This window comes from Hyaena hyaena, unplaced genomic scaffold (genome assembly GCF_003009895.1).
Source record: "Hyaena hyaena isolate Hyena2069 unplaced genomic scaffold, ASM300989v1 scaffold_451, whole genome shotgun sequence".
Classification (NCBI taxonomy): Eukaryota; Metazoa; Chordata; class Mammalia; order Carnivora; family Hyaenidae; genus Hyaena; species Hyaena hyaena.
Window position 1 is genome coordinate 905553 of NW_024081080.1, and position 20918 is coordinate 926470.

Genomic DNA, 20918 nt, shown 5'->3' on the forward strand with positions numbered 1-20918 from the left:
AAAAAAAAAAAAAAAAAAAAAAAAAAAAAAAAAAAAAAAAAAAAAAAAAAAAAGGAATGCAAAAAAAAAAAAAAAAAAAAAAAGTTGACTGTATTTCTGTGTACTAGCAATGGCATTCAAGAACAGCCAAATAGCAATCGATATTAAAAGAAATCAAAATAGTTGTTAACTTTGCTAAGGTGATATTGACTGGAAAGGAGCACAGATGTTTGAAGTATTCATGATATCATGATCTGGGTAATGGTTACATGGTTTAAGCATCTAAAAACTCCACAAGCTGCTTGCTTAAGATGAACATGCTTTATTCAGTTTCTTTTATCTATACCTTTGTGCTATACCTCAAACATTTTTTTAAAGTTCAGTCTAATAAAAATGAATGAAAACCATCTCACAGCATGTGGTATATGCCACATGATATAAGATTCTGCCCATGGTGATACCCAAGAAATATTGTTGACTGACTAAATGAAACAATTTGGAAACTCTTTTACTTTGCTTAAAATAAAACCACAGTTAGTTTATGCACTGTATCTTTCAGTTAGCTCAGTCATTAAAGTGAGGCAGATAAACTTTGGATTTGGATTGAGGCAGATAAACAACAGGACTTTTTCAGGCTATTTAGGAACATCATGGCAATAATTTCAGGAAATGTAAGCAGTACTACTGAATATATTATAGGGTGCTGAAAGTATTGGTGAGTTTATAGGTTTAAAAATGTAAAATATCTGGGGTGCCTGGGTTGGTTAAGTTGGTTAAGTTTCTGACTCTTGATATCAGCTGAGGTCATGATCTCACAGTTCATGAGATCAAGCCCTGTGTTGGGCTCTACACTATGCAGAGCCTGCTTGGGATTCTCTCTCTCGCTCTCTCTCGCTCTCTCTCTCTGCTCCTCACTGCCTCCCCGTCCCCTCTCTGAAAAGAAAGAAACATTTTTTTATAATTTTAAAAATGTAAAAAATCTATATATAGAAGCTAGGACAATCTTCAAATTGTAAATAAAATTACATTTCCTCAACATGAAAATCTCCCCAGAAGAGAGATTGGAGTAGAATAATAAAATGTAATCACAGAGAATGTTGCATTTTTGCCTCCTTCTTAGGGGACTTCTCAGGTGATCCATGTGAGATACTGCTTCTGCTGTATGAATTTGAAGTTAAAGCCAAAATGAATGATCCATTCCTTGACAGTTTCCTGGAATCAGTGTGGGAACTGCCTCATTTGGAAAGTAGAACATTTGAAACAATTGCATGTAAGTGCTATATTTATGTTTTTCAAAGGCTGGTACCCATTTAGATCGTACTACTTTTTATTCTACTTTCTATTCTTCATTCTTTACCCTCAGATAGGAAATAATAATGTTTCTTCTTCTTGAATGGCATTCTTGAACTGTCATGTATTACAATCATTTATTCATTTATCTTTTTATTTATATGAAACTAAAAACTCCTTAGGGTCATGAAAAATAATTCCTTGTATTTGTTGTACTTATAAACCTGAGTGAAGTGCATTACTCATAATAGGTGCTTATTCTAGGTGTGGAATTAGATTACATAACTACACAGTAGAGGGAGCTTAACCTTCAGAAAGTTAGTTTTACTCAGGTAGATAGAAATGACAATCACCTGCTTCACTAATCAAAGGTAATGCGATCTCAGCAATTTATTAAAGTGTACAAAGAGGAGCACCAGACTGGGTCACTTAGTAGAGCATATGACTCTGGATCTTGGGGTTGTAGGTTCAAGCCCCATGTTGGGTGTAGAGATTACTTAAAAATATATAATCTTTCCCCAAGAAGGTATACAAAGAAATACTGGTAATATTTTTTAACACAGTTGCCACTCAAATTTCTGGTTGGGTTCTAAATAAGTAGTCTTTGGGGTCTCAGTGTCTGTATGGGAATTTGCTGGCAGGAGGTCGCCTAATTATTTTCCATTTTATCTCTTTCACCCTCTTTGGGAGCCTGTGTGTGGTTAATAAAGGTATTAGATAACCCCAAGTACACAAAGTCACATTTGCCTTTCCTTATCTTGCAAGACAAAATTCCTAGAGACGTGGAGCCTGTGGTCTATACTTTGTAGGCATGTGATGGTGACCACTTCTTGTATAATGGATCTCCAACTACAGAGTCCTGGTAAATGCATTTGGAAGAATAGGGTTTATCATCTCTGACACTCACTGTCACGTCAAGTGATTCCTACAGAGTCCTGGTAAATGCATTTGGAAGTTATAGGGTTTATCATCTCTGACACTCACTGTCACGTCAAGTGATTCCTGTTTATAGTGTCAGACCAAAACACTATACTATATAAATCTGTTTTTGATTATTGCCCTTTTACTGATAACGCTTTTTTTGTTTTCATCCTGGTGTGCCCCTCCTGGACTCTGATTCATAAGACAATATATTGCTTTACCTATATGACTATGTGTAGGGTCACACAAACAGTAGGTTCTTTTGATGTTTGCTGAATAAAAGATAACCCTGGTGACCCTACCATATTACTCTGCCCAGGAACTATAAACGTTCTCTGAAAGCCGCCATGGAGTCATCATTTCATTAAATTCATTTTTGTGTTGGTTAGTTGGTTGGTTGGTTGGTATTAATCTGTTTCAGGCTAGTTTCATTAGAGAAATCAAGTTGTATCCTGGGATGAAAACCGTGATGGATGAGATTATGATGTTCACAGCCTTTTTTCTTTCCCTCCTATAGTATTAGCAGTGGAAGAGCCTGCACACTATCCTTCCATTGCTCTGAAGGCCTTTAATAGGGCTTTATTGCTCTACAGAAAGAAAGAATTAATTGATGCTGTGAAATACAGGTGAGTAAATGTAACTCAACACTGAATCCATGCTTTTTGATAGCCAAAAGAGCTATAAGTCATCAGTTATACTCAGCTGGTCCAATTTATTTTTTTTTCATTTTTTTTTATTTCTAGGAGAGAGAGAGAGAGAGACAGCGTGAGCAGGGGAGGGTCAGAGAGAGAGGGAGATACAGACTCTGGCAGTCAGCACAGAGCCCGATGCGGGGCTCGAACCCACGAACCGCGAGATCATGACCTAAGCGAAAGTCGGACGCTTAACCGACTAAGCCACCCAGGCGCCCCTCAGCTGGTCCAATTTAAAAGTTGATCAGGGCCACTCCTGTCAACTCTTGAACTAAAAAGCTCTAAGAACAGCTGCATATTTAGAGTTGTATTATAGACCAAGAATTAATTAGTAATGCCACAAGGTCTGGTTTTCCCAGAAGAGAAAAAAAGGGAGAAAGTTGCTTCTTTGTTGTGAGGCTATATAGATGATAAAATTACTAATTATCTTTCAGAGATTAATATAACAAGCAGCAATATATCCACCACCCAAATTTAACAAATATGAACATTTTGCTATATTTGCCCCAGATGGTTTTTTTTTCTAAGCGCCTTTCTTTGAGGACCAATAAGTGCTATACATCATAATATAAAATATTATTTATTAGAGATTTTGTTTTCTATGTCTAGACATGAGGGGAAAATGATACTATGTGATTTTTCTGTGGAAAACTTTATTACAGTCTTTTCTGAGACATGAGAAACAGTTCTCCTGGAATTATTTCCAAGTTATATCCCAATTCCCTTGCCTATTTGAAGGTATAAAGAGAGGCTTTAAAGTGCCTATAGATTGAACCAGCTCATAAAATATAATAAACAGCCACAACTCCTTGGTGCAGGAAACTAAAAAAAAGTGAAAGACAACCATAGGCATAATAAAAACGAGGATTGGTCAGCCCCTTTTATAGCTTCAAAAATCTGTCTTCTGAGGTTGGAGGCCAGATAAAAATGAGGGAAGAACAGTAGTGTTTTGAAGCTTGTAGTCTGGGATGAGATCCAGATTTTACTTATCTTAGCCGTGAAGCCAATGATTTATTTCCTTATGGGATGAGTTTTCTCTTTTTGATTTCAGCAAATGTGTGCACAATTTGATTAACCTCTTGGTGCCAGATGGGATACCAAGTACAGAACTCTGTCCCCTGGAAGAAATTTGGGATTATTTTGAAGATGCTCTGAGCTTTATTATGCACACCGTAAGTGAAACAGTGATATTAAGCTATCAGCTAATTTTAAAGAACTGTCTTCTTTGTTAGAAATTACATAGAATAATGCTTTCTGATACGAATTTTAAGGTAAATAAATTCATATTACAATGTGCTTAAGCTATAAAATTTCCCTTGTTTATGAAATGTAAATAGTTAAAAATAGACATTTTCTGATCCAAGTATACTAATGAATTAAGTGAAAATAGCAGTACTACCTGGCATTTTAAATTGTTTTGTGTTTTCTTTTTGTTTTAATGTTCATTTATTCTTGAGAGATAAAGACAGAGCATGAGCAGGGGAGGGACAGAGAGAGGGGGAGACACAGAATCCAAAGCAGGCTCCAGCCTCTGAGCTGTCTGTGGGGCTCAAACTCACAAACCACAAGATCATGACCTGGCCAAAGTCGGACGCTCAACCGACTGAGCCACCCAGGCGCCCCTATTTTGTGTTTTCAAAACCTGGTAGAATTATTACTTCCCCTGTGAGGATACTAAGCCTTTGAAAAACCGTATTGTTATTCCTTCCATTTCTCAGAGACAGGTAATAGAGAAAGAGGAACACTGAGGACCTGTATTTTAGTCCTTCCCTGGCTGATTTTTTCTTTTCAGCACAGGTTTATTCAATGATTTTTAAATTAGCTTTATTGAGGTGTAATTTATATACCACAGAATGCACCCTTTATATGTGTACCATTCAGTGATTATAGTAAATTTATAGAGTTATGCAATTGTCCCCACAATCCAATTATAGAATATTTCTATTACCACAAAGTTTCTTCTTACCTATTTGCAGTCAATCCCTGTTTCTACCTGCAAGCCCAGGCAACCACTGATCTGCTTTCTATCTCTATATATTTTCTCTTTCTGGACACTTCATATGAATTGCATGGTTTCCCATGCAATATGTGATCTCTTGTGTGTGGCTTCTTTTAATTTAGCATAATATTTTTGAGGCTCGTGCATGTTGTAGCATGTATCAGTATTTCAATCCTTCCTATTGCTGAATAAATAGAATATTATCATATTCTATTTAATGAGGTATATCACATTTTCTTTTTGCACTCACTCAGTAGTTGGTAGACATTTGAGTTGGTTCCACTTTTTAGCTATTATGAATAATACTGCTATGACATTTGTGTGCAAGTCTTTATGTGGACATATGTTTTCAGTTCTCTTGAATACATGGATTTTTGGGTCATATGGTAACTTCATATTTAACTTTTTGAGGAGCTACAATCTGTTTTCCAAAGTGGTTGCACTATTTTACATTCCTACCGGCAATGTACGATGGTTCTAATTTCTCCACATCCTCATCAACGCTTGTTATTGCCCATCTTCTTTGTTATAGCCATTTTAGTGGGTGTGTAGTGGCAGCTCGTGGTTTTGATTTGCATTTCCTTGATGATTAATGGTGTTGATAATTTTTTTATGTATTTATTGACCATTTGTATGCCTTCTTTGGGAAAATGCATGTGATTATTTTCCCATTTTAAAATTTGGGTTCTTATTGAGTTGTAAGAGTTATTTATATATTCTAGGTATAAATTATCAAACATACAGTTTGTAAATGTTTTCTCCCAATCTTTGGCTTGTCTTTTCATTTTCTTAATGACATCATTTGAAAAGCAAAAATTCTAAGTTTTTATGAAGTCTAATTTATCAGTTTTTTCTTTTATGGTTCATATTTTGGCCATGATAAGAAATCTTTGCTTGTCTCAAAGTTACAAAGATTTTCTCCTGTGTTTTCTTGTAGAAGTTTTTATACTTTTATCTCTTAAATATAGGTGTATGATCCATTTTGGGTTTTAAGTCTTATTTATCGTGTAAGATAAAGGTCTTTTATTTGTTTGATTTTCCATATGGATATCCTTCCTGTGCTGTTTGACTTCAGTTTTCTCATTTGTAAAATGGAAATAATATCTGCTCTGACTTCCCACACTGAGGTTTTAAGGATTAATTGAAATAATAATATGTGTTGTAAACCTTATATAAACAACACATACATGTGTAAGGTGGTATTGTCATTATAAGGGAGCTATAAAATATTAAGAAGGTTAAACAGCTTGCTTAAAGTCACAGAAAGTCATTATTTGAGTCCATGTTAATGAGTGAGGATCCTGACTCTGCTTTAGGCTCAGTTGCCTCTTCATATAAAAATATCTGCAAACCACAGCAGATGGTGGAACAATATAGTAGGTTTATCGTGTAAGGTAAAGGTACAAACCACCATCGACTTCAAAAACCTAGAATTCTCCTGGAGCTATGTAATTATGGCCGTGTGAATTTAAGTTTTAAAAAAACTTGAACATTGAACGTTTTGGATATATATATATATATATATATATTTTTTTTTTTTACTTTCTTTTGGGAAGAAGAGAAGATTCTATTTCTAAGCCATGAGCCTCATCTGGACCTTCAGATGTGTTTGCCATAGTAACTAATACAAACTAAAATTAAATTTTACTGTAAATCCAAATTGACCCATTTCCATAGTCTCTATATAAGGCCCAAACTACTCTGAGCATTTTTTGCCACTTTTATTCTACCTCTTACTGTTCCATCTCTCTGGCTTTTGGGTTTTGTGCTAAAGAGCTTAATGTTTTTCTACTTTTTTGACAAGTCTCCCGTCCATTATTGCTTATCCCCTAAAACGTGATGGGAAAGTACACTTTCTTATACAGAGATTATTTTAGTAATCTGCTTGGTGCTTTATATAGTATATGTTGCTTTTTCCTGTTCAGTTGAATGTGTATCTCCTTTGTTTTAAATGCTTGAGAAAATTCTGCCCATGTTTGACTTTTCTAATGACCAGGTACTCATTCATTATTTATTGAGCAGATAACCTTTATCAAATGCCTTCATACTTGGCAAAATGGCTATTGGACAGATATAAAACCTCGTGTCTCACAGTATCATGCTTTACATTTTACAAAGCATTCTTACCCCCATTATTTCATACGATCCCCACCTTCCCCCCACAGCAATTCTGTGAAGTAGAGTGCTGTATGCTTAACCTTGACAATGAGGAAATGTTTAAGATTTTAAAAAGTCAAGTTGCCACATTGGTCATATAGTGGCGAGCATAGATGCCTTCCAAAAAGTCAAATTACCAATTTGCCTAAGTTCATATGTTTAGTGAATGATAGTCAAGACTAGAACTCAGGTCATCTGACCTTAGTACCAGGGCCCTTTCCACCAGAACACGCATCTTCCTTCTTACCAGGATTCCATTCAAAGGAGAGGCTCAAGGTGGTATTCAGAAGCTACTGCCATTGAAAAACCAGGAAGGATGACTTGTTGATATTCTAGACTATTTTTAAGAGAAAATGGATTGCTCTGGTTGTTTTTCTAAATTAAAATTTTATTTTTAAACAACTGTAGATTCACTTGCAGTCGTACGAAATAATATGAGATCATAGATATGCTTTACCCAATTTCCCCCAGTGGTAACATCTTATTATAAAACAATATCACAACCAGGATGTTGGCATTATTACAGTCAAGGCACAGAACTTTTCCACCACAAGGATACCTCATGTTGCCCTTTTATAGCTCCCACCCACAGAATCTGAAGCAGGCTCTGAGCTGTCATCACAGAGCCCAACATGGGACTTGAGCCCACAAACTGCGAGATCATGACTTGAGCCGAAATCGGATGCTTAACCGACTGAGCCACCCAGACACCCACATTTTAATTTAAGTTACAGTTAGTTAACATACAGTATAATATTAGTTTCAGGTGTACAATTCAGTGATTCAGCACTTTAATACAATACCCAGTGTACTCATAACAAGTACACTCCTTACTCCCCATCACCTATTTAACCCCTCCTCCTCCCTCTCCTCTGGTAACTATCAGTTATGTATAGTTTAGAATCTCTTTCGTGGAGCGCATGGGTGGCTCAGTCAGTTAAGCATCTGACTCTTGATTTCCCCTTAGGTGATAATCATATAGTTGTCAGTTCAAACCCTAAATCAGTGCAGAGCCTGCTTGGGATTCTCTCTCTCCCTCTCCTCTTTGTCCTTCTTCCACTTGTCCTCTCTCTCTCGCTCGCTCTCTCTCGCTCGCTCTCACTGTCTCTCAAAAATGAATAAACCTAACAAAAGACTCTGGGAGGGAAAAAAACAAGGAGAACAGATTCTTTAAAAAAAAAAAAAAGATTCTGTTTCCTGGTTTGCCTCTTGTTTTTTCCCCCCAATGATTGATTGTTTTGTTTCTTAAATTCCATACTTGAATGAAATTGTATGGTATTTGTCTTTTCTGACTGACTAATTTCAGTTAGCGTAATATTCTCTAGCTTTATCCACATTGTTGCAAATGGCTAGATTTAATTTTTTTGATGTTTTTATTTTTGAGACAAAGCACGAGCTAGGGAGGGACAGAGAGAGTGGGAGACAGCAACCCAAGTGGGCTCCATGCTGACAGCAGAGAGCCTGATGCAAGGCTTGAACTCAAAAGCCAGAGGCCCCCTTTCTTCTACTGACAGCGCTTTGTGCGAGGCCCTCGGCCCCCCAACCAGCAGCAGCCTCTAGAGGGCACCGACGGGTAGAACCCAAAGAGACAGCCCCCTTGGAGGTGGACCCACAGCAGGGAGACGAGCGGGTCCCCCCCACCCAGATTCTGGCCTAGGTACCGAAGGCCTTTCCGCCCCAGGCCCCCCCTTGAGCTGAAGTCAGATGCGTAGCCAATTAAGCCATCCAGGTGCCCCAAGATTTCATTCTTTATGATGACTGAGTAATATTCCATTGTATATATATATGCCGCCTCTTTTTTATCCATTCATCAGTTGTTGGACATTTGGGCTCTTTCCATAATTAGGCTATTGTATATGATGCTGCTATAAACATCAGGGGCACGTATCCCTTCGAATTAGTATTTTTTTGTTCTTTGGGTAAATACCTACTAGTGTAATTGCTGGAACATAGGGTAGTTCTATTTTTAACTTTTTGAGGAACCTCCATACTGTTTTCCAGACTGTCTGTACCAGTTTGCATTCCCATCAACAGAACATGAGGGTTCCTCCCCTTTCTCTGTCACCTTGCCAACACCTGTTGTTTCTTGTATTATTGAATTTAGCCAATCTGACAGGTGTGAAGTGGTATGTCATTGTAGTTTTGATTTGTATTTCCCTGATGATGAGTGATATTGAGCATTTTTCATGTGTCTGTTGGCCATCTATGCCTTTTAGAAAATGTGTCTTCATGTCTTCTGTCCATTTTTCAGTTGGATTGTTTGCTTTGAGGGTGTTGAATTTTGCAAGTTCTTTATATATTTTGGATACTAACCCCTTATTGGATATGTCATTTGTGTTTTGTTTGTTTGTTTAAGGTCAGGGCAGGTCTGTATCATGAGAACCTGCTGCTTCAATTTTTTTTTTAATTTATTTATTTTGAGAGACAGAGAGACAGCATGAGCAGGGGAGGGCAGAGAGAGAAGGAAACACAGAATCCAAACCAGGCTTCAGGCTCTGAGCTGTCAGCCCAGAGCCCGATGTGAGGCTCAAACTCACGAACCACAAGATCACGACCTGAGTCAAAGTCAGCCACTTAACCAGCTAAGCCACCCAGGTGCCCCTGGATATTTCAATTGTGAATATTTTCTCCCATTCTGTATGTGGCCTTTTAATTTTGATTGTTTCCTTCACTGTGCTATGATAGTTACTTTAAAATCTTTGTCAGATATTGACATTTCTGTCACCTTGGTGATAGCATCAGTTGATTTCATTCCGTGTTTTTTTAGTTTTTATTTAAAAAAAGTTTTTAAATGTTCACTTATTTTTGAGAGAGAGAGCACAAGCAAGGGAAGGGCAGAGAGAGAGGGAGACACAGAATCTGAAGCAGGCTTCAGGCTCTGAGCTGTCAGCACAGAGCCCAACACAGGGCTCAAACTCCCAAACCATGAGATCATGACCTGAGCCGAAGTTGGAAGCTTAACTGAGTAAGCCACCCAGGTGCCCTGATTTCATTCAGTTTTGAGTTCTTGCTGTTATTGGTCTGATACATATTTTTTTATTGAAACCTGGACATTTTCATATTATGTTTCTGAAATTCTGGATCTCATTTAAACCTCTGTTTTAGCTGGATCTCTCTGACACTGGTATGCCAGGGAAGAGAGTTTGGCCTTGTTACTTCCAATGGAAGTAGATGCTCGGGTTCCCCGCTTGACCTCCATTGATACTCAAGGTAGAGGATTCCTTGTTACTGCTGGCTGGAGATGGTTTCTATCACACATGGTCTCCACTAACACCACGGTAGAGGTGGCCTCATGATCTGCTGTATGATGGTGAAAGTCCTGCCTCTTTATGTTTACAGACTTTGTTCCTCCTTTGTTCCACCTTCTCTGGGGGTAGAAATCTAGGTTCCACTGATATTTCAGGAGGTAGGGGAATGCCTCATTACCAGCCATTGGATATGAAAGTCTTATCTCCCTATCTTGCCTTCTGATACTATGCAGGCAGTGGTTAGAGTGCCTCCTTACACCCTCACAAAGGTAAAAATTTAGGCTCACCACGTGGCTTTTGCTGCAGTGGGTGGGGCTTAGATCATAGTTTTCTCTGTGATGTTGAGCTGTATCAGAGCTATTAATGTCTAAAGGTTTTCTGTCTTCCATTGCTGCCCTTTTTCTGGTCCTTTGTCTAGAGAGAACAGTCTTTTCTTGGGGCTTTGGTTTATCTATGCCTGTTGGCATCTCTAGCACCAACTCTGAGTTATATGAAGCAAATGAAAACCCAGAGAACTTACCACTATATCATTCCTCAGCCCCAAGGTCCTTAGCCAGTCTTTCTTCTCTCTACCTTTCAGAGTCTTCTTATATTTATGTCTTATGTTTATGTCTAGGGTTTTAGTTGTACTTAGTAGAAGGAATAGCGATAAGTACATCTACTCCATGTCATAGAAGTGGGAGTTCCCTGGTTCATTTTTCTCACCATACAGAAACATAGATAATGGTGGGGGCAGGGGGAGGAATCCCTACACTTAAATAGAAAGGACAAAGGCATATTGCGTAACCAGGAAGAAGCCCAGAAGAAATCAGCCTCTTTTCTTTTACAAGGGAAGCCAGGTGAATCAAACTACTGAGCTACATTTTCTAGGACCTTGCTCCTCAAAATACAGTCCATTGCCCAGCAGCTTCAGCATCCCCTGGGAGCTTATGAGTAGTGTAGACTCTCATGCCCCATCTCAGGCCAACGGTAAAGCTGATAGATTGTCTGATAGATAATCATTGTCTGATAGAATTTAGAAGTGAAATTAATTATCTTTGGAAAAGGTTATTTCAGTTTTATTATTTTGTAAACCGAAACGTTGAAAGATTAAATATCTAACACAAGCTCATACAGCTACGTAACAGCAAAGCTGAGAATTGAACCCGGTGCACTTTCTTCATACCACAATGGTCCTTGGGTTTTTTTGTTTTTTTGTTTTTTTTTTAATTTTTTTATGTCTTTATTTTATTTTGAGAGACAGAGAGTGAGTGGGGGAGGGGCAGAGAGAGAGGGAGACACAGAATCTGAAGCAGGCTCCAGGCTCTGAACTGTCAGCACAGAGCCCGACATGGAGCTTGAACCCACGGACCGTGAGATCATGACCTGAGCTGAAGTCGGACACTTAACCGACTGAGCCACCCAGGCACCCCGGCTTTTCCTTCATCTAAATCTTTCTTCTTCCAGGCTTCACATCTCGTTGAAACTGGAATTGAGGTTCAGGCTAATGTATCTTTGATCCAGGCTTTGATAATGTGTCTCTTCTGGATTTCTGTAGTTTATTTCCTACGTGGTCTCTCTTTCTTTTCTCCAGTTTTACCTGTTCATCCCTATTAAGTATTTCTCCCTAAAACTTTACTGCATCACTCCTTTTCCCCCAAATCTCTGTTTCGCTCTGGATCTCTAATAGCCCTGCATTTTGTAAATCCTTACCCTCACTCTGAAGGCTATCTCTAACTTCATCCACCACCACTCCCCGAAAGAGACAGTGTTTGTAGGCAATATTCTCCTTATTATCAATCTTCACCTCTTCTCCATCTCCCTCTTAGGACAAAGCAAGATCTTTTTTCAAGACGTGTTCCTCAGTAATCATTTTTGCAGAGGTCTCATCTTCTCCCACTCCCTTTTTCTCAGCAGAAGAAGGAACTAAATTACCTGAATCCTTGCTTCCTTTGTACTTTTTACACACCATCTTCCTGCGGCTTCTCTTCACTTGTAATCTGTGTCTTCTATCTCTTAGTTATCAGTGTTGTCTTGAACTAGCACTTTCTGAGCTTAATTTTTCCTTCCTTGGTATCTTCAGTTTATTATCCTAAGTGACTTTGGCATCCATGTTATCAATTCATCCACTTCACAGTTTTTTGCTCTTCTTTAAGCCACTGTCTGTATCCCATACAAGCTCCACTTCCAAGACTGTTGACTCAGAGTTTTTCTAGTTACTGTAATCTCTCTTCTCCATACTTATTTTTTGCTCTCACTTATGCTTCAAATAACTCAACCCTTTGCATTCTCTTATAGTCCAGTCTAGCCACAGTCCCTCCCGCCCTCCCTCCCTCCCTCCTCCGGTTTTATCTCCTGTTACATTTTTTTTTCTAGCCTAGTGACCCACCACTATCAGTTCTCCTGATATTAAGAAGCAGAATCACTAGAGAAAAACACAGAACTATCTAATCAAATTTATGTTGTCTTAAATGGGTTCTTAACACTGCTCAGAAATCCTTCCTTTTTTGTCAAGTTTTTTCCAAACTCTAGTAAAATGACTGCTTCAGCTTTTTCTGCCTTTCCTACTTTCATAAAAACTTAAGAGCTACTTCACAATGACCCCAGTAGATGGCCTCATTGTATCTTTCTAATTGAGAAGATCAAGAACATCAAGTGTGAGTTCCTCCATTGCCCCATGTCTCAAACATAATGTTCTGCTGCTCTACCCTTTACTCATCTTAACCTTTTTCTCCAAAGAAGAGTCCCTCAATCTTAAACTGTTCGATCTCCTTATATTTCTTGAAGTACCTTACTATCTCTCCATTATTTTTTTATGTATTTTTAACGTTTATTTATTATTGAGAGACAGAGCATGAGCATGGGAGGGGCAGAGTGAGGGGGAGACACAGAATCAGAAGCAGGCTCCAGGCTCTGAACTGTCAGCACAGAGTCTGATGCAGGGCTCGAACCCACAAACTGCTAGATCATGAAGTCCAATGCTTAACCGACTGAGCCACCCAGGTGCCCCTCTTCATTATTTTCAATCTCTTGTCTTTCTACATATCTTCCCTTTCTACTCTACAAAAAGGCATAGGTCTCCAGCAAAATACCATGTTCCTGGATGGCTTAGTAGGAATCAGTTTCCCTAAATTCAATCAAAATAAAAATCTCAATAGGATTTTTTTTCATTTTTCATGTTTATTATACACAGTGGAAAAATTATAGTTTCTGTCAAAAGTTACTGTATTTATGTATCAGTGTTTCCATTATTTCTTTTTTTAGTTTACACCCAAGTTAATTAGCATATAGTGCAACAGTGACTTCAGGAGTAGATTCCTTAATGCCCCTTTCCCATGTAGACCATCCCCCTCCCACACCCTGCCAGGAACCCTCTGTTCTCCGTATTTAAGAGTCTCTTATGTTTTGTCCTCCTCCCTGTTTTTATATAATTTTTGCTTCCCTTTGCTTATGTTCATCTATTTTGTATCTTAAAGTCCTCATATGAGTGAAGTCATATGATATTTGTGATTCTCTAATTTTGCTTAGCATGATACCCTCTAGTTCCATCCACATAGTTTCAAATCACAAGATTCCATTCTTTTTGATTGCCGAGCAATACTTCATTGTGTATATATATATACCACATCTTCTTTATCCATTCATCCATCGATGGACATTTGGAAGCTTTCCATACTTTGGCTATTGTTGATAGTGCTGCTATATACATTAGGGTGCATGTGCTCCTTCGAAACAGCGCACCTGTATCCCTTGGATAAAATAGTGCAATTGCTAGGTTGTAGGGTAGTTCTATTTTTAATTTTTTGAGGAACCTCCATACTGTTTTCCAGAGTGGCTGCAGCAGTTTGCATTCCTACCAGCAGTGCAAAAGAGATCCCCTTTCTCCACATCCTCGCCAACATCTGTTGTTGCCTGAGTTGTTCATGTTAGCCATCCTGACAGGTGTGAGGTGCTATCTCAGTGTGGTTTTGATTTGTATTTCCCTGATGATGAGTGATGTTGAGCATGTTTTCACGTATCAGTTGGCTATCGGGATGTCTTCTTTGGAGAAATGTCTATTCATGTCTTTTGCCTATTTCTTCACTGGACTGTTTTTTGGGTGTTGAGTTTGATAAGTTGTTTATAGATTTTGGATACTAAACTTTGATATGTTGTTTGCAAATATCTGCTCCCATTCCGTTGGTTGCTTTTTAGTTTTTCTAATTTTTTTAATGTCTTTTTTACTTATTTTTGAGAGAGAGAGAGAGAGACAGTGTGAGCAGGGGAGGGTGAGAGAGAGAGGGAGACACAGAATCTGAAGCAGGCTCCAGGCTCTGAGCTGTCAGCACAGAGCCCGACGCAGGGCTCGAACCCACAAACCGTGAGATCATGACCTGAGCCGAAGTCGGACGCTTCTTAGTTTTTCTGATTGTTTCCTTCACTGTGCAGAAGCTTTTTATTTTGATGAGGTCCCAATAGTTCATTTTTGCTTTTGTTTCCCTTGCCTCCCAAGACATGTTCAATAAGAAGTTGCTGCAGCCATGGTCAAAAAGGTTTCTGCCTGCTTTCTCCTTGAGGATTTTGATGGCTTCCTGTCTTACATTTAGGTGTTTCATCCATTTTGAGTTTATTTTTGTGTATGGTGTGAGAAAGTGATCCAGGTTCATTTTTCTGCTTGTCTCTGTCCAGTTTTTCCAGCACCACTTGCTGAAGAGACTATATTTATTCCATTGGATATTCTTTCCTGTTTTGTCAAAGATTAGTTGGCCATATGGTTGTGGGTCCATTTCTGGGTTCTCAATTCTGTTCCATTGACCTGAGTGTCTGTTTTTGTGCCACTACCATGCTGTCTTGATGATTACAGCTTTGTAATACAGATTAAAGTCTGGGATTGCGATGCCTCTTGCTTTGGTTTTCTTTTTCAAGATTGCTTTGGCTATTTGGGGTCTTTTCTGGTTCCATACAAATTTTAGGATTATTTGTTCTAGCTCTGTGAAGAATGCTTGTGTTCTTTTTATAGGTATTGCATTGAATATGTAAATTGCTTTGGGTAGTATTGACATTTTAACAATATTTGTTTTTCCAGTCCAGGAGCATGGAATAGGTTTCCTTTTTTTGTGTGTGTCTTCTTCAATTTCCTTGATAAGCTGTCTATAGTTTTCAGTGTATAGACTTTTCAGATTTATTCTTAGGTATTTTATGGGTTTTGGTGCAGTTGTAAATGGGATCGATTCCTTGATTTCTCTTTCTGTTGTTTCCTTGTTGGTATATAGGAATGCAACCGAATTCTGTGCATTGATTTTATAGCCGCCAACTTTGCTGAATTCATGGATCAGTTCTAGCAGTTTTTTGGTGGAATCTTTTGGATTTTCCATGGATTAATAATCATGGATTATTCCATGATTATAGAGTATCATGTCATCTGTGAAGAATAAAAGTTTGACCTCCTCCTGGCTGATTTGAATGCCTTTTATTTCTTTATCGTCTCTCCCCTTCATCTGTTTTGCCCAACCACCCACCACCCCTATGGCAATCATAATTTAGTTCTTTGTGTTTATAGGTCTGATTATGCTTTTTATTTTTTAATCATTTGTTTTTTGGGGTTTTTTTTCTTAGATTCCACTTAGGAGTAGAATCATATGGTATTTTGTCTTTTTCAGTCTGACTTATTTCACTTAGCATAATACCTTCCAGGTCCATCTATCTATGTTGTCTCAAGTGGCACAATCTCATCTTTTTTTATGGCTGTGTAATATTCCTGTGTGTGTGTGTGTGTATGTATACACGTGTGTACAACACTTTCCTTACCCATTTGTCTGTCAGACACTTATGTTGCTTTATACTTGGTTATAATGCTGCAATAAAACATAGAGGTACATATATCTTTTTTGAATTAGTGTTCTTATTTTTTTTGGGTAAATACCCACATTGTGGAATTATTGCATCATATTTTTATTTTTAATTTTTTTGTGAGATCTCTCTACTGTTTTCCACAGTGACTGCACCAGTTTGCATTCCTACCAATAATGCATGAGGGTTCCTATTTTCTCACATTATTGCCAACACTTGTTATAGCTTGTCATTTTGACTTTAGCCATTCCAACTAGTATAAGGTGATACCTCTTTATGGTTTTGATTCGCATTTCCTTGATGATTTAGTGATGTTGAACATCTTTTCATGTGTCTGTTGGCTATCTGTATGTCTTCTTTGGAAAATGTCTACTCAGGTCCATTTTTTTATGTTTATTTTTGGGAGAGAGAGGCAGAAAGAGACACACAGAGAGAGAGAGAGAGAGAGAGAGAGAGAGAGAGAGAGAAAGGGTCCTAAGTGGGCTCTGTGCTGACAGTAGACTAAAACTCACAAACCATGAGATCATGACCCAAGTCAAAGGCGGATACTTAACTTATTGAGCCACCCAGGCACCCCTTCTGTCCACTTTTTAATTGGATTATTTGGTTTTGGAGGGTGAGTTGTGTACATTTTTAATATATTTTGGATAATAACACCTTGTCAGATAAATCATCTCCCCCCATTCAGTAGGTTGTCTTTTTGTTTTGTTGGTAGTTTTCTTTGCTATGCAAAAGTTTTTTATTTAGGTGGAGTCCCAGTAGTTTATTTTTGCTTTTGTTTCCCTTGCCTTTGGAAACATCTAGAAAAATGTCCCTATGGCTGATGTCAGAGAAGGTATGCCTCTGATCTCTTCTAGGCTTTGCATGGTTTCAGGCTTATATTTAGGTCTTTAATCCATTTTGAGTTTTTTTTAATGTATGGTGTTAGAAAGTGGTCCGGTTTCATTCTTTTACATGTGACTGTCCAGTTTTCCCAGCACCATTTATTGAAAATGCTGCCTTTTCTCATTGTATATTCTTACCTCCTTTGTCATAGACTTGTTGACCATATAATCATGGGTTTTTTCTGGGGTCTCTTTGCTGCTCCATTGATCTGTGTGTCCATTTTAAGTTAGAAAATCAATAAGAAAAAGATTATCTACACTAGAAAAAATGGGCAAAGGCTATGACCAGGTAAGCCACAAAAGAAGACATGGAAATGCCCAATAAAACACATGCAAAAGTTGTTCAACGACACAATCAAGGAAATCTATATAAAGAAAAATACATTTCTTTGATAACATCAGGTGAAAATGGAGAGATTATTCTCTGAATTAGAGGGTGTGTTTGGGATAATGTTCAAATATAGAAGGTAACCAGTCAAAGGAGGAATATACATGCCATAAAAAGGAATGAATTACTGACACATGCTACATCATGGTGGATGGATCTTGAAAGCATTGTGTGCTAAGTGAAAGATGCTGGTTATAAAGGAGTACGTATACTGTGTGACTCCATTCATGTCACATGTCCAGAATAAGCCAATCTATAAGAGAGAGAAATTAGATTACTAGTTTGCTCAGGGATGTCGAGTGGGTATGGGGGGAAGTAGAGAGTGACTGCTAATTGCACAGGGTTTCCTTTAAAAGGGATAAAAATGTTCTGAAAGTAATTGTGGTGATGATTACAGAATTGTAATCCTGACCGTATACTTTAAGTAGGTAAATTGTATGGTGTGTGAATTATATCTTGATAAGACTGATGTACACATTAATCACTTTAGGAACACTGCGGAGAGTCTATAAAGGCAGGCATTTGTGTTCCAGAACACCTGCAGTTTTATTAGAGATATGCATGATGGCCATATTTATTAAGATGTTAAGGATAGAAAAAACTGGCTTCGATCATGAGCCCCAGAAAGTTCTAAGAGCAAACACCTCTAGTTGCCATCAGTGACTTGTATTTCATATAAGCCAGTCCATGTCACTCTGGGGTGAGTAGCTGCACTGATGCATTAGTTTACTGAAGATTAATGATTTCTCCTGAGCAACGCTGGACGTGAGGGCAGCAAATACAAATAAAAATAAAACTCCTGCAATGTTCCCTAATTCACCGAATGACACCGTCATTCTTCCAGCTGCCCAAGCAAGGCATCTAGGAATCCCCCTCATTCTAATATATCACCAAGTCTTGTCATTTCTGCCTCCTAAATATCGCAAATGCACTCATTTCCCATCTTCCAGCGTCCCAACCTAGTTCAAGTTATCATCTTTTTACCTCAGCTACTGTAGCAAACTTTTAGCTGGTCTCCTTGCATCTCTTGCTTTCTTCTAATTTTCAGATATGTGACCTTACTTAATCTTCTTCTGTGGTTTCCCATTGCTCTTAAAGACAAATTCTAGGGGTGCCTGGGTGGCTTCGTTGGTTGAGCGTCAGCTCAGGTCACGATCTCACGGTCAGTGGGTTCGAGCCCCGCATCAGGCATTGTGCTGACAGCTCAAAAGCCTGAAGCCTTTTTTGGATTCTCTCTCTCTCTCTCTCTCTCTCTCTCTCTCTCTCTCTCTTTCTCTCCCTCTCTCTCTCTCTGCCCCTGCCCCACTTGGGCTCTGTCTCTCTCTCTCAAAAATAAACATTAAGAAAAATTTTTAACTGCTTCTTGACAGACTTCTCTGAAAATTAGAGTAGGTATTGGGGAGATAATCAATGGAGGACAGCACCAAGGGGAGCCCCTCAGGCTAGAGGTTAGAGGTTTTTCTCCTGCTTTGAGGAGGCCAAGACTGAGTCCAAGCAAACCTCAAAGCTTTTTCAATTTATGTGTCACTTCATGAGGCCTTGCCTTATGTACAGCTGACAGACTTTTAAGATGCTCTCCTCCTACTCTCAAGGAGCACGGGATTGTTCATGGAGGCAGTGGCTCCTTCCTTCATGTTAGCAGCACACCCATCGTTTGCTTAATAAGAATGGGGCGCAGCACTGATACAGTCAGTGCTACCATGACTGTGACAGTAATAACTGTAAACTCACTGTTCTTGGATTTCAGGAAGACTACCCAGAATCAGAGATTCTCTGGCTGATGATCAAGTCCTGGAATATTGGAATATATATGTACAGTGGGAATAAGTATGTATCTGCAGAAAAATGGTGTGACCTTGCACTGCGTTTTCTTGACCACCTTGGCTCCCTCAAGAGAAACTATGAAACTCAGGTGAGGAGGGAGAGGGTGGGGGTGGATGGTCTGACTCGAGGAGAAGAGGGTTTCTATCTGGGTACTCAGTGAAGACTCAGTCTGACCTTCCTTGGCTGGGAAAGAATCTGGATCATTGTTCTTCACAGTGGTTCCATAGAACAACAAGAGTTAGGGGAGTGTAAACAGTAATGTCTTAGAGTGAAAACCAAGAAGGATTATGAACAGGGGGGAACTCAGGGATAGCAAGTGGAATCTAAGTAAGAAGAATGCTGAGATGGGGCGCCTGGGTGGCTCAGTGGGTTGAGTGTCTGACTTCGGCTCAGGTCATGATCTCATGGGTTCGTGGGTTTGAGCCCTGTGTCAGGCTGTGTGCTGACAGCATGGAGCCTGCTTCAGATCCTCTGTCCCCTTCTCTCTCTCTCTGCCCCTCCCCTACTTGCGCACGCATGCTCTCTCTCTCTTTCTCACAAATAAACATTAAAAAATTCGAAGAATGCCAAGACAGAGCTCTGGAAAGATGTATCACTGTCAGTACCAGTGCAAGTAGGGAAGGACTGAGCACCATGCAAATGATGACTGTCTATGAAAGTATTGTCTCTAGAAACTAGTTGCAGACTTCTAGGCCATTAGCTAACCAGGAGAGGCTTGGTGGGGAAAAAAAGATCTTGCCACCAAATAAGGGCAAAGGACGTCTTCTATTTTAAGTACCGCCTCCCTTACAGTGGCTGTGTGTCCCTAGCCGTGGGGTCCTTCTTCCCTAAGAGAGTGCTGTATTTCCTCCACAGAGTGGTTCCTCAGACCTCAGAAGGTCAGGGTTAGACTTTTGTGCCATCACCTTGCAGCTCTCAGGAAATCTATTTGCTGTTCTCTTTCCTAGATGAATAGTCTGTATGGTGAGCTGGTGGAAACATTGAGTAAAAGCAAGGGCTCGGGTTTCAACGAAGAGTGAGAAGTGCTGGAACAAGGCATCTGAGCAGGCAAGCTGACATCTACTTGAAGATGTTGCGTACCTAAATTCTTGCCAGACTTTATCTTGAGTTCTTGTTTCTGTTTTTTCAAACCCTGTTTTCATGTTGTTACATGCAATTTTCTGAAATAAAGCATTTTGACTTATTGCTGTCGCCAGCTCATTTCTGGGGGACAAGTAAATTTTCCCGAGTGCAAAGGGTGTTATTATATTGAAATAGTCATAGGAGAGTATGAGGATTCATGGCCCATGTGAGCAAAAACATTCTAGTCCAACACAAGTTGCATTTCATTCTGGAAGTGCTTGAATTCACACTACCTGAAGGTAAGAGAGAACCATCGACTCTTCAATAGAAGGACCTTAGTTGTCATTGGGCCCAGAATTGATCAGATTCATAAACTTGCTCTGGGACACTCTTGAGAATGGGTTGTCCAGCCTCTATTGGAGCATATCGTATGACAGGAACTCCCAAGACAGCTCAATCACCCTTTTTGCTGATTGGTACAAAGCCCTTCCTTAGGCTGAACAGAAATTTGTCTCCCTGTAGCAAGTCTGCTTTCTCTGTCCCACATGAGCTGTGGAGAACTGAAGACAAAGTCAGTCTCCTCCCAGTCCTCCTGGCTTTCTCTTCTTCTGCTTGAACATTCCCAGACCCCTCAGCCGTTCCTCATGTGATACGGGCCCTGCACCT

General features: G+C 39.1%; 1 protein-coding gene across 3 annotated transcripts in view; it reads left to right on the forward strand.

Moving 5' to 3' along the window:
- Positions 1–20373, forward strand: part of TEX11 (testis expressed 11) — a 230575-nt gene extending 210202 nt beyond the window's left edge. For all 3 annotated transcript variants that reach the window (XM_039253356.1, XM_039253357.1, XM_039253358.1), the window contains 5 exons: positions 1100–1249; positions 2708–2816; positions 3934–4054; positions 19114–19278; positions 20138–20373. In XM_039253356.1, coding sequence (XP_039109287.1) covers positions 1100–1249; positions 2708–2816; positions 3934–4054; positions 19114–19278; positions 20138–20209 — 617 coding nt within the window. In that variant the 3' untranslated portion in view covers positions 20210–20373. The remainder of the gene's footprint in view (positions 1–1099; positions 1250–2707; positions 2817–3933; positions 4055–19113; positions 19279–20137) is intronic.
- The last annotated feature ends 545 nt before the right edge of the window (positions 20374–20918 follow it).